This window comes from Pristiophorus japonicus, chromosome 15, assembly GCF_044704955.1.
Source record: "Pristiophorus japonicus isolate sPriJap1 chromosome 15, sPriJap1.hap1, whole genome shotgun sequence".
Lineage (NCBI taxonomy): Eukaryota > Metazoa > Chordata > Chondrichthyes > Pristiophoridae > Pristiophorus > Pristiophorus japonicus.
Genome location: NC_091991.1, coordinates 26,702,578 through 26,726,450, shown reverse-complemented (window position 1 = coordinate 26,726,450; position 23,873 = coordinate 26,702,578). Strand labels below are relative to the sequence as shown.

The 23,873-nt window shown below is 41.3% G+C and overlaps 1 protein-coding gene across 2 annotated transcripts in view; it reads left to right on the top strand.

Annotated features, from left to right (window-relative positions):
* Nucleotides 1-3,458: 3,458 nt before the first annotated feature.
* rpap3 (RNA polymerase II associated protein 3) overlaps nucleotides 3,459-23,873 on the top strand; it is a 60,082-nt gene continuing 39,667 nt past the window's right edge. The window contains exons 1-11 of one of the 2 annotated variants that reach the window (XM_070900255.1): nucleotides 3,459-3,652; nucleotides 5,713-5,853; nucleotides 6,789-6,890; nucleotides 10,460-10,587; nucleotides 13,035-13,156; nucleotides 13,390-13,460; nucleotides 17,817-17,912; nucleotides 18,598-18,725; nucleotides 20,060-20,181; nucleotides 21,090-21,160; nucleotides 22,693-22,800. In XM_070900255.1, coding sequence (XP_070756356.1) covers nucleotides 3,491-3,652; nucleotides 5,713-5,853; nucleotides 6,789-6,890; nucleotides 10,460-10,587; nucleotides 13,035-13,156; nucleotides 13,390-13,460; nucleotides 17,817-17,912; nucleotides 18,598-18,725; nucleotides 20,060-20,181; nucleotides 21,090-21,160; nucleotides 22,693-22,800 — 1,251 coding nt within the window. In that variant the 5' untranslated portion in view covers nucleotides 3,459-3,490. Of the gene's footprint in view, nucleotides 3,653-5,712; nucleotides 5,854-6,788; nucleotides 6,891-10,459; nucleotides 10,588-13,034; nucleotides 13,157-13,389; nucleotides 13,461-17,816; nucleotides 17,934-18,597; nucleotides 18,726-20,059; nucleotides 20,182-21,089; nucleotides 21,161-22,692; nucleotides 22,801-23,873 lie in introns of both variants that reach the window. The other variant, XM_070900254.1, reaches the window with a different exon arrangement.

Here is a 23,873-nt window from a genome sequence, read left to right as displayed (position 1 = left end):
TTTTTAAAATATATTTTGTTGTTTTTTTTTGGGCTCTAAAAACATAATTTACAAGTGCCCCCTATAAAAGGGGAGGGGGACACTAAAACCCGGCAATTAAAACAAATTAAACTTTAAAACATAAAATCAAATTAAAATTTGGTTGCCGGGGGTGATGATGCACTCCAGTCCCTCCGGCGTCCACCTCTCGCGGAAGGCCGCGAGCGTACCGGTGGAGCCAACCAAACTACAGCCAGCAAACCAGCCTGCAGCCAACAAACCATATGTACCTCAACTCTTTTGGGGGGAGACAAATAAACATTAAATCAAGTGCCCCCTAATCTGGGGAACACTCCAGCCACTTTTCAACTGCTCTTTTTACACATATGCCTTGATACCTTTAGCTAACAAAAATCTATCAACTTCATTCTTGAAAATAAGAAAAGAAAGAAAGACAAGCACTTATATCATGCCTTTCATGACCACTGGATATTTCAAAGCGCTTTACAGCCAATGAAATACTTTGGAGTGTAGTAACAGTTGTAATGTGGGAAATGTGGCAGCCAATTTGCACACAGCAAACTCCCACAAACAGCAAAGTGATAATGACCAGATTATCTGTTTTGTTAATAGGTTTTAATAAGAGCATGCCCCCTTGTTCTGCACCAGAGGAAATAGTTTATCTGAATCTATGCTATGGAATTAATTTATAATTTTAAACATCTTGATTAGATCATCTCTCAACCTTGTGTGTGTGGGGGGGGAAATACAATGTACTTTATTCATTAGTTATATATCCTTATATAACTAATTGTGCTGCATCATTTTATGGTATGCAAAGTAATGCCCTAAGTGGAGGAAGAGTATCCGAGAGGGCGCTGAGCACCTCGAGTCTCATCGCCGAGAGCATGCAGAAAACAAGTGCAGGCAGCGGAAGGAGCGTGTGGCAAACCAGACTCCAAATCCACCCTTTCCTCCAATGACTCTCTGTCCCACCTGTGACAGAGACTGTAATTCCCGTATTGGATTGTTCAGTCACCTGAGAACTCACCTTTAGAGTGGAAGTAAGTCTTCCTCGATTTCGAGGGACTGCCTATGATGATGATGATTCTTCTTCTAATGAGATGCCCAAAATTGTTCATGTTTAGTGAATTGCATATTTGATTGGTGCTGTAACATACAAGACCTTATTTCAACCAATTGCTAAATTTTGCCCTGCAGAGATGTAATACTCCAAAATCACAAGGGGGAAGGGATGCATGCCCTAGACACCGAGATACTCCCTAGGGAAAGAACTTTTGCAAGGTGTACAGTATGTCCACTTTTTAAATTGCTACTGCACCACTGCTGGTTTACAGCTAAACAAACATCTGTTAGTATCAGCAACATGGAACAGACACAGACAGGATGAGCCAAATGGCCTCCTTCTGTGCTGTATCATTCTATGATATGCAAAGTAATGCAAACATTTCACTTTATAGACAGTTCCAGAGGCTCAGTGGTAGCAACTGTAGGCCCCACAAAAAAAGCAAAAAGCATGAACACTCCTGATATAAGTACTTTTAAATTATATATAGATGTAACCATGTATAAAATGTTAGAAATTGACATCTAGGATAAATCGACTAACACCTTAATAACATGTTTTTAAGGAATCTGCAATCTCTTATAGGAACAGGAGTAGGCCATTCAGCCCCTCAAGCATGTTCCGTCATTCAATTAGATCATGGCTGATCTGCATCTTAACTCCATCTACCCACCTTGGTTGCATAACCCTTAATACTCTTGCCTAACAGAAATCTATATATCACAGTTTTGACATTTTCTATTGACCTAACCTGATCCAAGATTTTCAAGGAGAGTTCCAGATTTCCACTACTCTTTGTGCGAAGGACTGTTTCCTCGCATCACCCTTGAAAAGCCTAGCTCTAATTTTTTAAAAAATTGTTCCTGGGATGTGTTTTGCTTTATTCTTTTTACTGTTTCTTGTAGCAGTTTGATACAACTGAGTGGCTTGCTAGGCCACTTAAGAGTCAACCACATTGCTGTGGTATGGAGTCACATATAGGCCAAGTCAGGTAACAATGGCAACATTCCTTCTCGAATGTATATTAGTGAACTAGAAGGGTTTTTTATGACAATTGAGTAGTTTCCCCATTACAAGCTTTTTATTCAATTAAATGAATTCATATTCCACAGCTGCTATGGTGAGATTTGAATTCATGTCTCTCGACCTCTGGATTACTAGTCCAGTAATATAACCACTATGCTACCGTACCCCTTGGTGACAAAGGTTTTACTTCATAATCTTGTGAAGCTTCAACAAGTGAGCAACGACTGGTACTCATGTAGGGGGGCGGGGGTGGGGGCAAAAATGAATCTTTTTTTATGTTGTGTGGGATTGGGGAAGATCATGACTTTGAAGTTGAGCATATGCTCAAGGTATGAACGATGATCTTAACCTGATCTTGATTTGAACTCACATGCCTGGATTATTAGTCCAGCCCTCTGCATTACTAGTCCAGTAACATAACCACTATCCTATTACAAAAGCAAAATATTGCAGAGGCTGGAAATCTGAAATAAAATCAGAAAATGCTAGAAATACTCAGTAGGTCAGGCAGCATCTGTGGAGAGAGAAAGATTTATCTCTGAACAGATGCTGCCTGATCTACTGAGTATTTCTAGCATTTTTTGTTTTTAACCACAATGATTCTTGATCTCGACTCTCTCTTTGGCTCATTTTATAGAATTATATAGTTACAGCACAGTAGAAAGGCATTCGGCTGGTCCAGCCAGCAAGAGCACTTGAGCTAGTCTGGCAATTTGGAACTCTGTTCCCTCGAAAACCTTGCTCCAGGCTAGATCAATTGAAAATGTCAAAAGTGAGATTGATAGATTTGTGCTAGGCAATCCTTGCCACTGGACCACGACCTAGCTCTGTCAAGCACTTGTGGTGGCAGGTGTGTAACGGTCACCACACGTTAAAAAAATCCAAGCACAGGCATCTTCCATCCTTCACGATGTAGTTCGGGATCTGGAATATTAGGTCCTTCATTGAAACACCTGTGAACTCATCCCTTTTTGGCATGGAAGCAAGTCATCCTCGCTTGGAGGGACTGCCTATAATGATGATGTTAGGTAAGGGTTATGGACTAAAGGGGGGTGGATGGAGTTAAGATACAGATCTGCCATGCTATAAATCTTCAGCTCGTGGTATGAATCTTACTCTTGATTCAATACGCCAGAGACCAGCTTTGGAATGATTAAGTGTGGATGGCACAAGCAGTGCTCCAGGTGATAGCCAACCTGCTGAGAGCGAAGCCCTTTCCTGCACCAAGATGGCGGGGCCGACCGGTGCTCCAGGTGATATCCAAGCTGCTGAAGCCCAAGCCCTTTCCTGCACTAAGATGGCAGGGGAGGCCGGACGGCGTGACGTGTTTCCGGCGAGGCGCTGGGCAGGCCGGGGGCCGGGGGAGAGGGGCGCTGGAGGTTCCGGTTAGTCGCCGCCATGTCGGGAGTGAACAAGTCGCTGGAGCTGCAGCTGCAGGTGCGGCACCACACCGAGGAGTTGCGGGATTTCATGAGGGAGCTGGACGGCTGGGAGAAGGACATCAAGAAGAAGGACGACGACCTTCGGCGGCAGGGCGGCCAGGCGCCGGCCGCAGCCTCGGTGCGTAGTGAGTGCGGAATTCTACCGCCGCGTCCTGGCCTGGGCCAAGCGGCGGCACAGCGCAGGCGGCACTCCGAAATTGTGTCACTCTGTTTAATAACGCGGCGATGTGCATGTGAAGCAACGCCTGCTTCACAGTCTGAATATTCACAGCGACTTGGCGCAAGTTTTCAACTTGTTCTGAAGAAGGGCCACCGACCTGAAACGTTGACTATTTCTCTGCTGACCCGCTGACTGTTTTTATTACAAGTTTTGAACTGTTCATTAAGGAGCTGTGGCTCAGTGGGCAGCGCTCTCGCCTCTCAGTCAGAAGATGGGCACACAGATCCAGCCTGACACTCCAGTGTCGTGCTGAGGGAGTGCTGCACTGTTGGAGGTGCCGTCTTTCGGATGAGATGTTAAACCGAGGCCCCGTCTGCTCTCTCCAAAGATCCCATGCCACTATTTTGAAGACGAGTATGGGCAGTTATTCCTGGTGTCCTGGCCAATATTTATCCCTCCATCAATGCCACTAAAAACCAATTGGGCTGAAAATTCCGACCTTGCCGGGTCCGTACAAAGTGCACACGGACCCCGCGAGGCCTCACAAAAGCTGTTTTTTGGGGTGCAATGCGCATGGTTGGGCCAACTGGCCTGTTTCTGTGCTGTATAGGCTATATCCCTGGGAGCCTGGGCTCCCTGCTCCATCGCACCAGTGAACAGGTCCATGGGGGCCTGGTCTGCTCCATCACACCAGTGAACAGGTCCCCTGGGTCTGGGCTTCCTGCTCCATCACACCAGTGAACCATTCCCCTGAGTCTGGGCTTCCTGCTCCATCGCACCAAGATAACTCCCCTGCTCTTCGAAATAGTGCCATGGGATCTTTTACGTCCACTTGAGAGCAGATGGGACCTCAGTTTAAAGTCTCATTTGAAAGACGGCACCTGCGACAGTGCAGCACTCCCTTAGTACTACACTAGAGTGTCAGCATTGATTTTTGTGCTTCAGTCCCTATGCTCCCCCATGATGTTCCAGTCAGTTTCTGGACCAGGTTGTTCTGGTCTTTACTGATGGGCTGACGTTGGTGAGATGTGGCCAATAGGTGAGAGTCTTGTCCAGGCTGACACCCAGGTATTTTCGGTGCGTTCATGGATAAGCTGCTTTTCCCGACATCATTGTTGTTCAAATGGAACAACACGCAACTGTTTCTTAAGTAATGTTGGTTGAAGGATTGGCCAGGACACTGGGGAAATCTCCCCTGCTTTTAAATCATAGAAATTTACAGTACAGAAGGAGGCCATTCGGTTCATTGTATCTGCCGGCCGCAAAAGAGCTTTCCAGCCTAATCCCACTTTTCTGCTCTTGGTCTGTAGCCCTGCAGGCTACGACACTTCTAGTGCATATCCAAATACTTTTTAAATTCAATGAGAGTTTCAGGCAGTGAGTTCCAGATGCACACCACCCTCTGGATGAAAAATTTCTCCTCCACTCTCCTCTAACCCTTTTGCCAATTACTTTAAATATTTAGCCGCTGGCCATTGAGCTTTCTGCTGAGAGAAATAGGTGCTTCCTCTCCACGCTATCTAGGCCCCTCAAAATTGTATACACCTCAATTAAGCCTCCCCTCAGCCTCTTCTGTTCCAGAGAAAACAACCCCACCCTGTTTGGCTGTACACTTCTACCTTTAGAAGCTGCAAATCGCCCTACTTACAGCCTCGTTGATACCTTCTATGGGAAATTCACTTTGTACTAACTTTCTGTGATCAGATGCCATTATTGAAGGTGCCTCCTTGGAGACATCCAGATCTGGGAGAGTTGAGCCATGTTGTGCTTCTGTGTTAGGTCAGGTGAAGTGGGGTTTGTTCACTGGTATCCAAAGACTGGTTACATTTAACATTTTGATAAATAGCAGATGAAATTGTTTGCTCTCAAAAAGCTTTAAGAATTGTTTCACACCTGAGTTACATTGTCATTTATATCAATGTGAAATCAAAATGTGTTTGTATCAGCATAAAACATGTAGCATTAGTAGAGAATGTGTATTTGATTAAATGTGACTTTGTACTTTTTAACATTTACAGACTTTACCCCCGATAAGAAATCGAGATTATAAGAAAAAGATAAATAAAAAGACTGTATCTAGGAACAATAGAAAGAACGAAGAAAAGCAAGCAACCAGAATAAAATCTTGTGACTATAAATCTTGGGAAAAATTTGATGTGGTAAGTTTTCAGTTTATTTTCGACAGTGATGTAACTTCAGTATAATTTACATTTACTGTGTTTGCCAAATGCTTCCACTGTTTTGCAAACCCGTTCATGGAGATGGTCCATTTACTGTCCGAATGCAATATGTTACGTAGCAGTCCACTTTTGAGACTGGTTTAGGCTGTAAAACAAATGTTATTGAATAAATAAACAGTAGCTAGGACTAATTTTTTTACAGAACCTTTAACTTCTGCCCTGGATACAAAAATAACAAAATATGATGCGTTTCTAATACTAAAGCTGGTCTAGTCTAGCTGTAACTCTTCTGCATGAGATGGTCCGTGGAGCTGCACGGGAGCAGCTCCACATGCACTGCTGTACATTAGTGAGCAGGGTCTTTGGGATTTTAACCCTGCCCATCCCTTTAGATTTCCGAGTCCAGAGAGTGAATGACAGACAACTACATTAGACGAAAGCAGTATCTGTCACTGAGATGGTACCATTCCTAAAGTACCTCTCCATTGACAGAATGGGAACTTTGATGTGATTCTTTTATTTTCTTCCTCATTCTCCATGTCCCTCAATCCTGGACTGTTGAGCTCAGATGTGCCCCTGCAGCTTCCTTGGCAGAAGCTAGCTTAACCTGTGCCAAGGATCAACTTTGAGATTATCCTGACCCAATAAGTCAGCGCCGCACCATATATGATGCCTTTTATGCATCGATTTCTTGGATGATAAAATACCAGATACCCACAGACTGGTGATATATTTGTACTGAGTTTTGTTTTTAAACTATATTGTAGTTGTCAATTACCTTGCTATAAAGCGATTAATATTTGATATTTGTCAACTTCAGTTTTAATTTGAAAAACTGTCAGAATAAGGTGAAGGGTCAACTATTAATCGCACTTGGGAATTACATTAATCTTGCATTTCTTCTTTTGAATTAGGACAAAATACTGGAAGAACTAGATAAAAATGACAGCACTCCAGAGCCTGACACAGAAGACGAGGAACTAGATGTAGAGAAATCTCTTGCTGAGAAAGGAAAGGTATGTTACAAAGATCTCTAGACAACCACATGTGAGCACCTGGTGGGGAGACATGGAAGTTCTGCTGGATGAATGTCATCTGTGATATCAAGCATGTTTGCTTTTCATTGCTTCAAAATGTTTCAATTGGTAGGGACAGTTTCAAGCTTATTGTGATCAGGATTACGAATCAGTGATGTTTAGTCCATTGGTTTTAAAAACAGTGAATGCAATTTACATTTGCTGCAGGTACTTTGTCACTTTTAAAACAATGTGTCTCGTGGGTGGAATATCAACAAGACCTCCTACAAAAAAGATCGTTGTATTGTCTGCCTTCTCGGGTAGATTTAAAAGATCTCATGGAGCAATTTTGAAGAGCAGGACTGTTTTCTCTGGTGTCCTGGCCAACATCATAATTTAAAAATAAGAAGTAAATATGCCTACAGAAACACAATACGAAGTGGGGCACACAGGGAGCACCGGTTAGGAAATAGAGAGAAATTGCAGACTTGCACGCTTGCACTGTCCCAACCTGTGCTCATTGCAAGTCCTGTTCCTCTGTGGAAGTATCTGATTGCCGATTTATCCCTAATATGTCAGGAAAGATTTGCTGGGCAGATCTGTCGCCAGTCAGTTGCTAGTCGTTCTTTGCAATCTCAGATGCTAATATGATACTCAACCTTACAAGACAAACTAGTACTCAACTTTTGATCTACACACACGGGCTGTGTGATCCTAGTATTGAAAATCTGCTTATTCCTGAAAATAACTGTAGTCAGCTAGAAAGAAGGAAGAAACAAAGAACTTGCATTTATATAGCGGCTTTCACGACCTCGAGAAGTCCCAATGCGCTTTACACCCAACGAAGTACTTTAGAAGTGTCGTCACTGTTGTAATGTAGGGAAATGCAGCAGCCAATTTGCACACAGCAAAGTCCCGCACACAGCAAAGTCCCACAAACAGCAACGGGAATCAGTTTCTGTTAGTGATGTCTGCCAGGACACCAGAGAAAACAGTCCTGCTCTTCAAAATAGGTCCATGAGATCTTTTAAATCTACCCGAGAGGGCAGACAATACGTCAGTTTAACAACTCATCTGAAAGATGGCACCACCGACAGTGCAGCAATCTCTCAGTATTGCACTGAAGTGCCAGTCTAGATTATGTGCTTAAGTTGCTGATTGGGACTTGAACCCACAACCTTTTGAGAGGCGAAGTGCTATCTCTGAGCCAAGACTGGAGCTGGATCCACTGAATCATAGAAATTTACAGCACGGAAAGAGGCCATTTTGGCCCATTGTGTCATGCCGGCCGACCAAGAGCTATCCAGCCTAATCCCACTTTCCAGCTCTTGGTCCATAGCCCTGTAGTAGATATCCAAGTACTTTTTAAATGCAATGAGAGTTTCTGCCTTTACCACCCTTTCAGTGAGTTCCACCTCCTGATAATTTTATACACCTCAATCAGGTCTCTCCTCAGCCTCCTCTGTTCCAAAGAAAACAGACCCAGCATCTGCAATCTTTCCTCATAACCCAAATTCTCCAGTCCAGGCAACATTCTTGTAAATCTCCTCTGCATTCTTTCCAGTGCAATCACATCTTTCATGTAATGTGGTGATCAGAACTGCACGCAATACTGCAGCTGCGGCCTAATTAGTGTTTTATACAGTTCAAGCATAATCTCCTTGCTCTTGTATTCCATACCTCGACTAATAAAGGCAAGTATTCCATATGCCTTATCTACCTGGCCTGCTACCTTCAGGCATCTACACTTTTTAGTATATAACTATTTAATGTGTATTCCCTTGCCTTGTTAGACTTCCCCAGATGCATTACCTCGCACTTAACTGGATTGAATTCAATTTGCCACTATTCTGTCCACCTGCAGTACATTGATATCTTCCGCGGCTTTCTTTTTCATTATCAACCACACAGCCTATTTTAGTGTCATCTGCAAACTTCTTAATCCTACCCCAACATTTAAGTCCAAGTCATTGATATATACCACAAAAAGCTGGGGACCTAGCATTGAGCCCTGCGGAACCTCACTGGATACAGCCTTCCAGTCACAAAAACACCCATCAACCATTACCCTTTGCTTCCTGCCTTTGAGCCAATTTTGAATCCAATTTGCCACTTTGCTTTGTATCCCATGGGCTATTACTTTCGTGACCAATCTGCCATGTAGGACCTTATCAAAAGCTTTGCTAAAATCCATACACACTACATCAAGCGCACTACCCTCATCAACCCTCCTCGTTACCTCTTCAAAAAATTCAATCAATTTAGTCAGACACAACCTTCCCTTAACAAATCCATGCTAACTTTCTTTGATTAATTCTTATCTTTCCAAATGAAAATTTATCCTCAGAATATTTTTCCAATAATTTTCCCACCACAGGGGTTAGGCCTACTGGAATTGCTCAGTCTATCCCTTTTTCCCTTTTTAAACAAAGGTACAACATTAGCAGTCCTCTGGCACCACACCTGTAGCCAGAGAGGATTGGAAAATGATGGTCAGAGCCTCTGCTTCCTCTTTTGCTTCTCTTAACAGCCTGGTCACCTGACCAGGATTTTTCCAGTCAGGTGATTTGCCACAGCTAGAGTAATCTGACAGTGGATAATCTTTAACACTTAAGATTTTCAGTTGGAGTGAGGGTGGGGCGAGACTAGTATTGTTCCTACCAGCATTACTTGTAATGGGTGTTGCATTGCCTGTGATTTTTGCTAGGGCTCTCTCCAGTTCTTGGTCATCGGGGAGGGGAGAACTTCCCAAAACATTTTGCAAAATGCTTTTAATTGGGATAACTCAGTGTTCATTAAGTTGCAGTCTATGCCAAAGAAAATAAATACTTGCAATAGTGCCTTTCATGATCGCAGGACCTCCTACGGCAGTTACAGCCAATTAAGTATTTTTTTTTAAAGCGTAGTCGCTGTTGTAATGTAGGAAACACGGTAGCCAATTTGCAAGGTCCTACAAACAGCAATGTGATAACCAGACAAACTGTTTTTTAGTGATGTTGATTGAGGGATAAATATTGGTCAGGACATTCTGCCCATTACACTAAATGAATCATGTATTACATTCACAGCACCACTTACAGGAGCAGAATCTTGAGACCACTCACCATTTTTAATATATTGTAGATTATTATTGCCTATATCTAGCATCGTTTAACATAAAATTTCAGTCCCAATGCATTTATACTGACACAGTATGTAATATTGTGTCATTAGAAATATGTTGGGGAAACATAAGTACGCCATCAGGGACTGAATTGTGTTTCAAACTGTGATACCCCTAAATCGCCCAGAACTTTTCCTATCACATCCATCTTGTATTTTCTGACACTGCAAAACAGTCTCAACTGATTCCTTTGGTGTTAGAAGTTAACAACAAAAAAAGCATCAGTTCTATGTTGTAGTTAGCACCTTGATGTGAATAAATACTTCAATCAGGCTGGCCACAACCTCGCATGTGGAGATGGTGTCCCTTTGTTGTCCTCCTATCGGTTCGCATCTGGATCAAACACTTGCTTGCCAGAGCAGAAGAAATGGGACCTGATGAATCTACTTGTCTTTGTTCACAACAGGGTAATAATTACTTCAAAGAAGGGAAATATGATGAAGCAATAGAATGTTACACTAGAGCCATGACACTGGATCCATATAATCCGGTCTTTCCTACAAATCGTGCATCAACTTTCTTAAAAAAGAAAAAGTAAGTATAGCAATGAAAGTATGAACCTCTAAGAAGGGATTTAATTTATTTTATAAAGAATTGTTTTGTATTCCATGTGGTGATCCCATGAAACAGTTCTATTCTTAAAGTACAAGTAGAATATGCTATTTGTTTTTTGCAGCTCAGTTCATAATTAGTTTGGCTATAATGTACACTTGGAAATACATTCTCATTCCAAAACCGATCTTGGTACTTTATAGTTCATACAAACCTCTACAAACCATACAATTACATTTTCCAATGTAGTTATATATAAGTCCTTAGTGTTGATTAAGATTCTGTGTCCGGGACAGTATTCCCAAGCATAAAAAGCGGAAGGAGTGCACGATAAATCAAGCACCCCATCCACCTGTCCCTCCAACCACTGCCTGCTCCTCCTGTGCCAGAGACTGTACATCCCGCATTGGTCTTATCAGTCACCTTAGAACTCATTTTACTGTGAAAGCAAGTCATCCTCGGCTCTGGGGTACTGCCGAAGAAGTAATATATGGAACTATAGAAAGTATGCATGGAACCCTAATATTGAAATCCTTCTCTTCCAAGAGTGCTTACTTGAATATTAAAGCATAGAGGTCTTGCAATCTTGTCTGCCTGCATCTCTGGCTTACTTTAGTGAAACCCACATCCAAGCCTTTGTTGCCTCCAGACTTGACTTCAATGTTCGCCATGCCTGACTGTCCAGCTGCAAGCTACATCAATTTTAACTTGTCCAAAACTCTTCCCTGGAGTAATTCCAGCTTCCATCACCTTTGCCCTTGTTGAGCTCTATTTGATCCACATTTCCCAACACACTCCATTTAAAATTCTTGTGTTTGTTAACAAATCCCTCCACAACCTCCTCCCACCAAGCCTCCTCCAGGCCTATGTAGTGTTTAGTCTCAGCTTTTGGCATTTCTCCCTCCTTCATTTTCATATTTGCTGTCAAAGCCTTCAATTGTCTTGGCACCAAACAGACTAGAATCCCTCTGCCTGGCCACCTCTCTCCCAACCTTTTTAATACATGTTGAAAAATGATCTTTTCAAGCATGCTTTCACTTATCTCCTTTTGAAGCAATTAATTAACTCAGAAAAGTAAATAAGGCAGGAATTAGTCATTCAAAAATTCTGCCCACATTTGTAAAGCATTCTTTTCAATTAATGTAGACTTCTGCTACTGCTTAATGTTTATTTTCACCTCTGAAATATTAAAGCGCTGCATAGATGCATGTAGTTACTTTGTCAGTTGTTGGTCCAGATAATATCAAGGATGCTTTTTTCTTTTTGAGCTAAATGTGCTTTCCCTTCCCTCGATTTGTGAATTTAAGTTCATGTGTTTTGCTTGGTATTTGTTTCTCTCCCCCCCCCCAATTTCCTATATCTCCCCACGTCACACCACTCCATTAACCTGCTTCAAGGACTCTGCAAATGTTGTTGATTTACAGGCTGCTATGGCACATAGCATGACGTGTCCTTCCCTTTACCTTCCTGTTGAGGTACTTCTGCTCCATGCTCTGCTCTTATTAATTTTGTGACTGAGATTAGTAACTTGCTGTATAGGGAATTGAGCATGCTGCAGTGTGGTGACACTTGGGAGCAGTAGCACCACATGCCCCATTTGTTTTTTGACCTTTTTAATCAACAACAACAACAACAGCTTGTATTTATATAGTGCCATCAACATCGTAAAACGTCCCAAATTTGACACCGAGTCGCAGAAGGTGATATTAGTGCAGATGACCAGAAGCTTGGTCAAAGAGAGGTTTTAAGGAGTGTCTTAAAGGAGGAAAGAGAGGTAGCGAGGCAGAGAGGTTTAGGGAGGGAATTCCAGAGCTTGGGACCCAGACAGCTGAAGGCGTGGCTGCCAGTGATGGAGCAAATAAAATCGGGGATGCTAAGAGGCCAGAATTGGAGGAGCGCAGACATCTCTAAGGGTTGCCGGGCCAGAGGAGATTAGAGATAGTTTTTAGGGCTGGAGGAGATTAGAGATAGGTGGGGTGAGGCCATGGAGGGATTTGAAAACCAGGATGAGAATTTAAAAATTGAGGCGTGCTTAACTGGGAGCCAATGTTGGTCACCGAACACGGGTGATTGGTGAATGGGATTGGGTATGAGTAGGCTCGGGCAGCAGAGTTTTGGATGATCTCACGTTTATGCAGGGTAGAATGTGGGAGGCTGGTCAGGAGTGCATTGGAATATTCAAGTCTAGCGGTGATAAAGGCAGGGATGAGGGTTTCAGCAGCAGATGAGCGGAGGCAGGGGCGGAGACTGGTGATGTTACGGAGGTGGAAATAGGCTGTCTTAGTGATGGCGTGGATATATGGTCAGACACTCATCTCGGGTCAGATATGACACCAAGGTTGCGAACAGTCTGGTTCAGACTTGGCCAATTGCATAGAAACATAAATTGTGGAATGACCTGTGGCGTAACTAGTCTGTTTCTGATGTAGATACGCTGTTGCAGAATCAGATTGCAATTTGGCCATTGCACTGGACAATTCATTCTTGAAAGCTTACCTTCGAAGAGGCGCTGCTCGTTTTAAACTGAAAAACTTTCAGGGTGCCAAAGAAGGTTAGTCATTTTAAACAAATTCGATGAACAAATCTAATAAAGCTCTTCCTGATTCTATTGATAATTTAATCCTTTGAGGATTGGAGTACCCCTTGCTTCCTGTCTTTAAAAAAAAATTAAAAAAATAAATCGATTTGAATTTTCAATTTGTCATACTTTTTAAAAAGATGTCCAGCCTTCAATATTGTATTTTTCGGTTTCTATTGACTTCATTTATTTTCCTCTAACTTCAGATTTTGAAATGGCGTTAAACTTGGATGCGGAAAACTTTGAAGCGTGCAATGAACTCAGAAAAGTAAATGAGGTAAAATTTAATTCATTAGTTCAAATATTCTGCCCACGTTTGAAAGGCATTGTGTAAATTTTTTTTCCCCAATTCAGATTTATAGCATTTCAGTAAAACCTTTAACAAAATCACAATTTATTTTTGTGAGCATCACTAAACAGAAGAACATTACAGTTGTGGAAAATGATAGTTGATATATTTGTAAAAGTGCATCTGTCGTCCTGTCGAGAGGGGCTTTCACATGCGGTTTTAAAGCATATGGTGAAGTTCTGCTAGTTAAGCTTAAAAGTTGTGGGGATTCGAAACAGCACCTAGGAATGGATAAGCAATTGCCCGAAGGATAGATAAACCAGTAGGGTTACATAGGATATACGGCACAGAAACACCATTCGGCCCAACCAGTCCTTGCCGGTGTTTATGCTCCACTCGAGCCTCCTCCCATCCTTCCTCATCTAACTCTCAGCATAAACCTCTATGCCCTTTTCCCTCATATGCTTGTCTAGCCTTCCCTTAAATGCATCTATACTATTTGCTTCAACCGCTCCGTGGTAAAGAGTTCCACATTCTCACCACTCTTTGGGTAAAGAAGTTTCTTTGATTTCTTGGTGACTGTCCTATATTGATGGCCTCTAGTTATGCTGTTCCCCACATGGAACCATTCTCTCTGTATCCACTCTGTCAAAACCTTTCAGAATTTTTCTAAGATGCCTATTTGGCCACCCGTCAGCCTTTTTTTCAAGAGAAAAGAGACCCAGCCTGTTCAAGTAGGTGCTTAAAGGAGTTATGGTGGGGTGGGGAATGGACTGAATGCAATACTCCAGGAACCCAAGTTGTGATTTTAAATTTGCATTAATGATTTAGATTCAGAATGACAATGCCGGAGGGGCTTGAGTTGCTGCATTCCCTAGGTTTTGTTGTATACCTGAACATTCTCTGAAGAGACTAAACAAATGCATTGGTGCCACTTTGCATGTCACACTGATGGACAGCAGCTCTCTGAATACAACAGTGTCTATATGGATATTCTGATAAATTTATACTTGAAAGTTTTTTTCCCTTTATTTATTGGGCACATTACTTTCCTTTTGCACTGAAGCATTTTCTTACATAACCTGAGCATGAAGACTGTCAGCTGAGCCCAATCCAAAACAATTACCTGACATCTACGTGCACAGTTGTTAAAGAGAGGTAGCTGAATGGTGATTTGGATGGAGATCATAATGGGAAAGGTCCCGTGCTGGCCACTCACCGGCTTTTCCATTCTAAATGCCTCACATCACTGTTCACTTTAAGCCATGTGGCTGTGCAGCACTCTAGAAGACCTGTGCAGCTGGCTCACTGGCTTTTAAATGCAAAAACTGCACGCGCATGGATTTTTGAATGGGCCACGCAGCCCCCCAAAAATTACAGGGAACATTGCCGTGCATGCGAGAAATTTAAAGGAACCGTGCACTAAAAGAAATAGGCCGCGCAGAACAAAGCATAGCTTGCAGGGAATATTAAGGGAGTCCATTTTATTTCCTCCCTAACCTCGGATACTGAAGCCATTTCACAGCACTCCTGCTGTTTTCCTGGCTGAGATTAGATAATCTGGCAAAGGCTGAAAATTGAACTTTTTATCTGGTCTCCATAGTTTGGTGCTACACTGCATGCTGCTTTTACCCACTGAAAGTTCCCCACTTGAGGAACTTAAGAAAGCATTTTAAAGGTTGCCTCAAGTGACCTTGAGGACCTAGATTTATATATACTGAATAACATTATCGGGTTACACTGGTAAGCTACTAACCCTCAAGCTGCAATGATGAGATGGTGTTGTAAAGGTGTGTACCTGTAGTACTTATTAAAAAATTTGTTGCTGGGATGTGGGTGTCGCTGGCAAGGCCTTCATTTATTGCCCATCCCTAATTGCCCTTGAAAGGATGGTGGCCTTGAACCACTGCAGTCCATGTGGTGATACTACTTTGTAGCGGTTTGGTACAACTGAGTGACTTGCTGGATTTTCACCCAGCGATGATGAAGGAATGTCTTATATTTCTAAGTCATTATGGTGTGTGACTTGGAGGGGAATTTGCAGGTGGTGGTGTTCCCATGCATCTGCTGCCCTTGCCCTTCTAGGTAGTAGAGATCATGGGTAATCACCTTTTATATTGTCCCAAGTGCATACCTTGCTGTTTACCCAAGTGTGTTGGTAAGGTTATGCTAATATAATGGTTGAGATTGGACTAGCAACCCAAGGGTCATGAGTTCAATTCCACCAAGGCAAACTGTGAAATTGAATTCAATAAATCTGGTCATTTATGGGCTGATGTGAGAATTTTGTAAAAACCAAATGAGCTCACTATTGTCCTTCAGGGAAGGGAGCAAGGAACTCTGATTTGGTCTGGCATATATAGGAGTTCAGTTCGATACTACATGGTTGGCCTTTAATGCCACCTGAAGGGGCCTGGCAAGCCACTCAGTCTTTGAAGAAGGCGGCACACCATCACTTTCTCTCCGACATTGGAATCTTGTCAGTTTTGCCCACATCCCAAGAACGAAATTAAAAAGAAAAGTTTGTCAGAGTATTTAGGGTCACTTAACGCCTGTGGGATAAGTACAATTTCTTATATTGTAAAGTGCTTTCATAAATATGACGGGGGAAGAGGCTGATGACCATTGTGACCAGCACCAGCTCGGCTTTCTCAACTGTCCTCCTTCCCTCTTGACAGTTTTAATAGAGTTGGCTGTCCCAGTTTGAATCTTCCTCTTTTCCTCCCATTGTGCGGATTTACAACGTGTACATTTGCTAATATTAAAAAGTGTGTGCAGATTCTTTTAAAGTTGGGGTAGATCAAGAAGGGTAGTTCTGCTTAGCTAGTATTAGACAGTCCCTCGTATCGAGGATGATCCGCTTCCACACCAAAAAGGGATGAGTTCACAGGTGTTTCAATGAGACCCGACATTCCAGGTCCCGAGCTACATATTGAAGGGTGGAAGATGCCTGTGCATGGATTCTTTTAATGTGGGGTGGCCGTTGCAGACCAGTCACCACACGGACTTGACAGAGCTAGGTTCTTGATCCAGTGGCATTAGCTAGATTGTCTTTGAGTTGTGATGCTTCCCCTAGGAAGCATTCAACACACCACCGTGCACACTTCTCTGAGGCCTCCCAGACCTCCTGCCTGCTTCCAGTCAGAGAATGGGTGTGTGCTGCACAGGTTACCAAAGGGTGCAGAAGAATGTGATTTTGTTTTTTTGTGGAAAAATACAGCCTAGATTTAAATTAGAAAATAAGTACAAGGGTAAATTCACTGATACCAGTTTAAGGACATAAGAAATAGGAGCAGGAGTAGGCTATCTGGTCCCTCGAGCCTGCTCCACCATTCAATAAGATCATATCTGATCTTGGCCTTAACACTTCCCTGCCCTCTCCCCATAACCCTTGACTCCCTTATTGTTCAAAAAACTGTCTATCTCCACCTTTTAAATATATTCAATGACCCAGCCTCCACACTTCTCTGGGGTAGAGAATTCCAAAGATTCACGACTCTTTGAGAGAAGAAATTCTTCCTCATTTCTGTTTTAAATGGGCGACCCCTTATTCTGAAACTATGCCCCCTAGTTCTAGATTCCCCCAGAAGGGGAAACATCCTCTCTGCATCTACCCTGTCAATCCCCCTCAGAATCTTATATGTTTCAATAAGATCACCTCTATCTTCTAAACTCCAATGAGTATAGGCCCAACCTGTTTAACCGTTCTTCATATGACAACCTCTTCATCTCGGCGATCAACCAGGTAAACCTCTGAACTGCCTCTAATGCAAGTACATCCCCCCCTTAAATAAGGAGATCAAAACTGTACGCAGTACTCCAGGTGTGGTCTCACCAATGCCCTATACAGTTGGAGCAGGACTTCCCTACTTTTATACTCCATCCCTCTTGCAATAAAGGCCAACATTCCATTTGCCTTCTAAATTACATGCTGTACCTGCATGCTAACTTTGTGTTTCATGTACAAGGACCCCAAGATCCCTCTGTACTGCAGCATTTTGTAATCTCTCCCCATTTAAATAATAGCTTTTTTATTTTTCCTACCAAAGTGGATAATCTCACATTTTCCCACCATATACTCCATCTGCCAATGTTTTGCCCACTCACTTGGTCTATCTATATCCCTTTGCAGACTCTTTGCGTCTTCCACACAACTTGCTTTTCCAACTATCTTTGTATCATCAGTAAATTTGGCTACATTACACTCGGTCCCATCATCCAAGTCATTAATATAGATTGTAAGTAGTTTGGAGCAAGCACAAGCATGCAGAGAGCATGGGATGAGTGGATTTACCCTATGGCGGCCTTATGCAATTTGATAAATGTACTTGTCTTTCTTGCCAGGCTCTAGCTTTGGAACAACATAATCAATCAGATAAAAGTGAAGAAATGGATGCCAATGAAGAAAAGAAACTGACTGAAACACAAGCAAAACAGCAGGCAATTTTTGAGAAAGACTTAGTACGTTTGTGCCCAATGACTAAAAGGGTTTAAAATGCCGGTCAGAATAAGATGCAAATATGGCTGGGACTAACGGGTCAGGCAACTATAAGGCCTGGGTTATGCTTCATTTTGTTGTCGTTTAGTTAGCTGGCTGCAGTTAGACCTCTGATGTCCAGTGAAAAACATTGACTCATGAGTGCTGAATCTGTACTGGTGAAGAAATCAAATAATTGTGCTGGCTTCAGGCTGACAACAATTTAAAACACATCACAAGCAATGTTTTTTTCCTTTAATTTGTTTGTGAATGCGTGGCCCATTCAAAATACTGCGCATGCACGGATTTTCCTATTTAATAGCCAGTGAGCTGCAGAGCACTGCGCAATTGCGCAGCTTAAAGGGAACATTGATCACAAATGCCTTTGTAATCCAGGTCTACTAATCTACCCTCAATGTGTCCATAGACTCTGTCCAAATTATAGCATGGGGTCTTTGTCCACCAGTGGCATGAGTCATGTTCTAGGAAAGCCCTGGCAGAATTATAGCATTTAACAGCATCTGTAGGTAGTGATAACAATCCTACAATTTTTGATCTGATGTATATTCTGTCCATTGCCACTCTTAGAAATTGGTCTTATAAATATTATAGCTTTCAGTTTTTAGAAACGTAATAATTTCATTACAGGGTAACGAGTACTTTAAGCAAGGAAAGTATTTAGAAGCAATTGAATGCTATACCAGAGGGATGGCAGCAGATGGCACCAACGCACTTTTACCAGCTAACCGGGCCATGGCTTATCTTAAGCTTGAAAAGTAAGTTTTGTTTTGGAGGTGTAAGATCTTACTGAAATTAATAATGTATGTATCAAATTAAATTTAATTAAATTAAATCATTCAATATTTCAGTATAAGTGTTCAATATTTAATATTCCATGTGAAGCTTTATAATCACATAGTTGAAACCATTTGATAACTGGTGAATTTAATAACAATGTTTTAATTGAACATAAAGTATTTTCAAATGAATCTGTATTAGCTGCTGATCTTTAAGTACAATAGCATTATATGACCGGTGTTGGCAACAATTCAGGCCATGGCTTTCTAAATTGCAATATTATAGTTTATTGATGCCTGGGTACTGTAACCTAGTCAAATTCTGAATGGTTATTTATTAGTAGGTAGTTCTTTAACCGGGTAATACATGTACATAGCTTGAGACTATTTGTTTTTCTTTGTATAAGTTGCAATTGGAATCGGTGGTTTGGGGAAGGATGTGGAAGGGAAACCGTGTTTAGTGTCATGCTCAGTCAGCACTGACACGAGTTCTGCCCCCTCAACTGGGCCTGATTTACTCTAGTTCTGATTTGGAATTCCAAAATTTGGACAATCTTTGTTCCAAGCAAGACAGATTTTAAAAGAAAGACTTGGATTTATATAGTGCACCGGATGTCTCAAAGCGCTTTACAGCCAATGAAGTACTTTTTTTGAAGTGTAGGGAACGTGGCAGCCAATGTAATTTGTGCACAGCAAGCTCCCACAAACAGCAGTGATGATATGAGTTTTTTTTGTTATGTTGATTGAGGGATAAATATTGGCCCAGGACACCGGGGATAACTCCCCTGCTCTTTGAAATAGTTCCATGGGATTTTTTACATCCATTTGAGAGAGTAGACAGGACCTCGGTTTAACGTTTCATCCGAAAGACGGCACCTCTGACAGTGCAGCACTCCTTCAGCCTAGGTTTATGTGCTCAAGTCCCTGGAGTGGGACTTGAACCCACAACCTTCTGACTCAGAGGCGAGGGTGCTACCCACTGAGGCACAGCTGACATTAGTCACAAAATATGCACCTTTGTAGTTATCCATTGTAACAAGCCATAGTTTGAAATCTAGCTTGTCCTATGTTTTAGGGGCCACGAGATGGTAGTTTAAAATGGTAGTTTTGTTCAATTCTATTATAATTAACTTCCCTGCTTCTTAAAACGTGGCAATAAATTGCGACTTGGAAAGTGAAGGAGACTTTAAATCTATAAACATACAAAATGTTGGAATGGAATATGCTAAATACTGAAATTGAATATCTTGGCATATGTAATGTGTTCTCAGAACCAATTGTTGATTGTTCTGAGCCAGTTCTAAATATTTTAGATTTGCAGAGGCAGAAGCTGACTGTAGCCAAGCAATCTCACTGGATGATACTTACTCCAAAGCATTCGCACGAAGGGCAACTGCCCAGATGTGCCTTGGGAAGATGAAGGAAGCGAAAGAAGGTGAGTTTGGTACAAAGCTAGCCGAACAGAATTAAAAAAAATTAAAAAATTGTTGTTGGAGAAAATCATGTGGCATTTGTAACTTTATTTGATTATTATCTTGAACAGAAACCTAACAGGTAGTGTTGTATTTTATATTTTGGGTGGAGGGGTGGGATAATACTCATGGGGGGGGGGGGGAGAGGAGAAGCACTTTGAAATTAACGTTGTCATACTGCACCTGTCCCTCACTGGTATGATTTTGAGAGTAATGGAGGCTGACGGTGGCTTTTTACACTTCCCTGCTCTCAGCTGTCAAATATAGTCTAAGAAGACTGCCGCATATGCGGAACAATACATGCACAGAGCTCATCTTACAAATGTCTAAATGCTGATTACATTTTTAAGAGCTCAATGTCCCTTTGGCTCTCCACTAATGTTAATACTTTGTAAATGTGTTCCTTCTAAACTGCCTGGGCACTTCATGAAATAATCTTAAGACAATCAACATATGATTGTAAATCCATGATGATAGCTCATTCATAATAGAACTGAAATATAATCTTTTCTGTGGGCCATGTTTTATGACCATTGTTTATTCTATTCAGCCCAATGCAAGCATAATCTTCAGTGGTGATCTCTTGTTAAATCCATAAATCTATTTTTTTATTTTTTTTTGTTTGATATTCTAGTCTGAAGCAGTGTTTCATGCAAATTTGGTAGCCATTTTGAGTAACGTTTTGCTTAATGGGGTCTATTTTATTCTGTTCACGAATATTGGAGCAAATGTTTGTGCGTGAACCAAGTGGTTTATACTTGTGCTGGCTTCTTCACTGACCTAAGCGAACAAAGAAAATTACACCCTCGACTTTGTTAAACATTGGTCATTTTGACAGTTTTTTGTTTTGCCTTTTTAATTATTCTGTTAGATTTTGAAATGCTGCTGATGTTGGAACCAGGAAACAAACAAGCTTTAACTGAACTTGGAAAAATAAACAAGGTAAATATGGAATTATTCAGTTATCTTGTGTTGAGATTAAATGGGAGAATGAAACCACTTAAGAGCATTTTAGAAATCTGCACCTGCTAAAGTAAAATCAGGGGCAAAGAATAATAAGACGTTTAAGAATCTATTGGACATATCGGGCACTATATAACTTGAGTTTTATTTACAAGAAATCTATCGCTCCTGTCCATGTTTTCACGGCCTGGATTTTCCAGTGGATAATGATGGCGAGCTGTCAGCGTTCGCTGTCATTGCCCCTCTGAAACTGAGCACAACTTCAGGAATTAGCGCGTGCACAACTAATCATGGAAATCCTGAATTTGCTGCGTCATTCACTGCTCTAACACAGGCTGTGCTATGGACCCCCCCCCCCCCCCCATAGCAGGAAATCAGAGGAACTAATAAACTTAAGCTTTTCTGTGCTAATATTGCTGTTAAATATTGTTGAGCCTTGTTTTAAATAGGTGTAACTGGGGTTTTATCAGTGTATTGACTGTTAAACAACCATTCTGGTCCTGAAAAACTAATTTTATATTCGTGGAATGTCAAATTTCTCCATTAAGATAAAAGTTACTTCATATCAGTTTCTACCTTAACCCCATGTGTGTGTCCCAATCTTTATTTCGCTCTCTAACTTTTTTTTTAAAAGTGCAGATAATCAGTGCAAGTAACATTTTATTTTCCGCCTGAGAATTCTTCAGTGTGATTGGCTGCTTAGACAACTTGATGATGTCACTGCTGCACTATACTAGGAATCCCCTTTTCACAGCGCTACAATCAATTGCGCGTCGAAGAAGCCAAAGTTCTCTTTACAGAGATCGCAAGATCACTGTGGGCAGCTTTCTTCAAGGTCCACAGCAATCGCCGTCGCTTTGCCGCTGACCGCAAATTACGGGTCATTATTAGCTGCCTGGGGAGTGCATGCGGCTGAGCCATAAGCAGCAATACAAGGTTTAAACTATTTCACCAAAATAGCATAAGATGCTCAATTAGAATTTAAGGGTTGGGGAGTGGTGGGAGGAGAAAAATTAAGCATAATAAGCAGATGGAAATTCTCTTCATTTGTGAAAATTATAACCATGCATCAAACTCATCAGAAACACATAAATTAAAAGACGAGATTGTTTGAGCATAGCAAGGGTAATTGTCCTTGAATTTCAGGTTGGTAGGTTGAGAGGTTGCTGCACATTGATTAAGCCTTTCATTAAATGCTTTATTTGGTTTAACTTTTTGTTTTTGAAATTGTACAGGAACATGTGAGGTAGGGTGGGAGAGGCAAAATTACAAATAAAGACTGGAGTTCTATAAATGACACAATAATTGTGCAATAGCCTAGCGGTAATCGTGCTGGAATAGCGACCTAGAGGGTTGAGAATCCCAGCGTGGCAAGTTGTGAAAATGAATTCAATGAATCTGATAAATTGTGAGCCAGCACTAGAAAAGGTCCATGAAAATTGTCGGATTGTTATAAAAACCTAACTGATTTTGTATGGTGAATTTCAAATGTTTGTCACCTCGTGTTTAAGGAATTGGCTTTGCAAGTGGCCACAACACATCAGAAATCTTCAGAAAACAAAGAGGAAGGTCGGAGACTAATCAAACCAATTGATAAACCACCCCATCTAAGATCTACTGTAAGTTTTGAACCATCAAAGTTTAGTATCAAAGGTGTTCATGCTTACTAGTTGATTGTGGTTTGTATATGCAGGAATTATGAGTGTACATGGACCAACTTCGATGTCTCCTCAACTTGACCCCTTTTTAAATTGACTAACATTTTTTATTTCCAATTTTAGAAATAAGTACAAAACATCCACAAACAACATGTAGAGCAAGTCGAAGTAAAATTACTGAAAATTATAGATCAAGAACTAGCATTGATCATTATTGGATGGAATCTCAAGTAACATTATCAAGTGCTGTAGTCAGAAAGTTCCCTTGCCTATATAACCAAAAAGCTTAGCATTACCCTTTCTGATAGAATTATTGGAATATATTCAGTAAGTAAAGACAATAAAACAGGGTTCCACTTAGGGTTTTCTTTAGCATGTTTTGTCTTTTTAAAAAAAAAATTGACATTTGGTTTAGAGATGCTATATTGGAAAATGTCAGCAACCCTTCCTGGAATCTTGCCCAATCTCACACTTAGATTTTGTTCAATATTCTTCTTTAAATTATACCATGGCGAGATACCAGCTCCTATTGATGTCTAAGTAATGAAGTAATCTCTTTTCAACTCTTCATAGTCATTTGAGATCATAAGCGTGTTGGTTTTATTGCACTTGATGGGATGCAAGAAATACTCCAATTTATTTTATGTAGCCTAGTGTGCATTTTTGGTCTGTTACAGTTCTGACACATCAAGTCTCTCATCAAACTTTTGGTATCATACTTCATAGAAAGTAAAAGAAAGAAAGACTTGGATTTATATAGCGCCTTTCACAACCACCGGACGTCTCAAAACGCTTTACAGCCAAGATATAATGAATCTGTCAAGAAAACAAAATACCATAGTCAGGATGTTTACAGCCTTTTAGTTTATCTCTATTTGAACCCCATGTTTACTTAATTGAAGTTTTAATTGGACACATACCTACACTTTACATGGTGTATTGTCCAGGAACAAATAGAACACTTCCTCTTACTTGCTGTGAGTAACCCAATCGGAAATTTGCCAGTAATATTATAAACACGGTATGTCTGACTC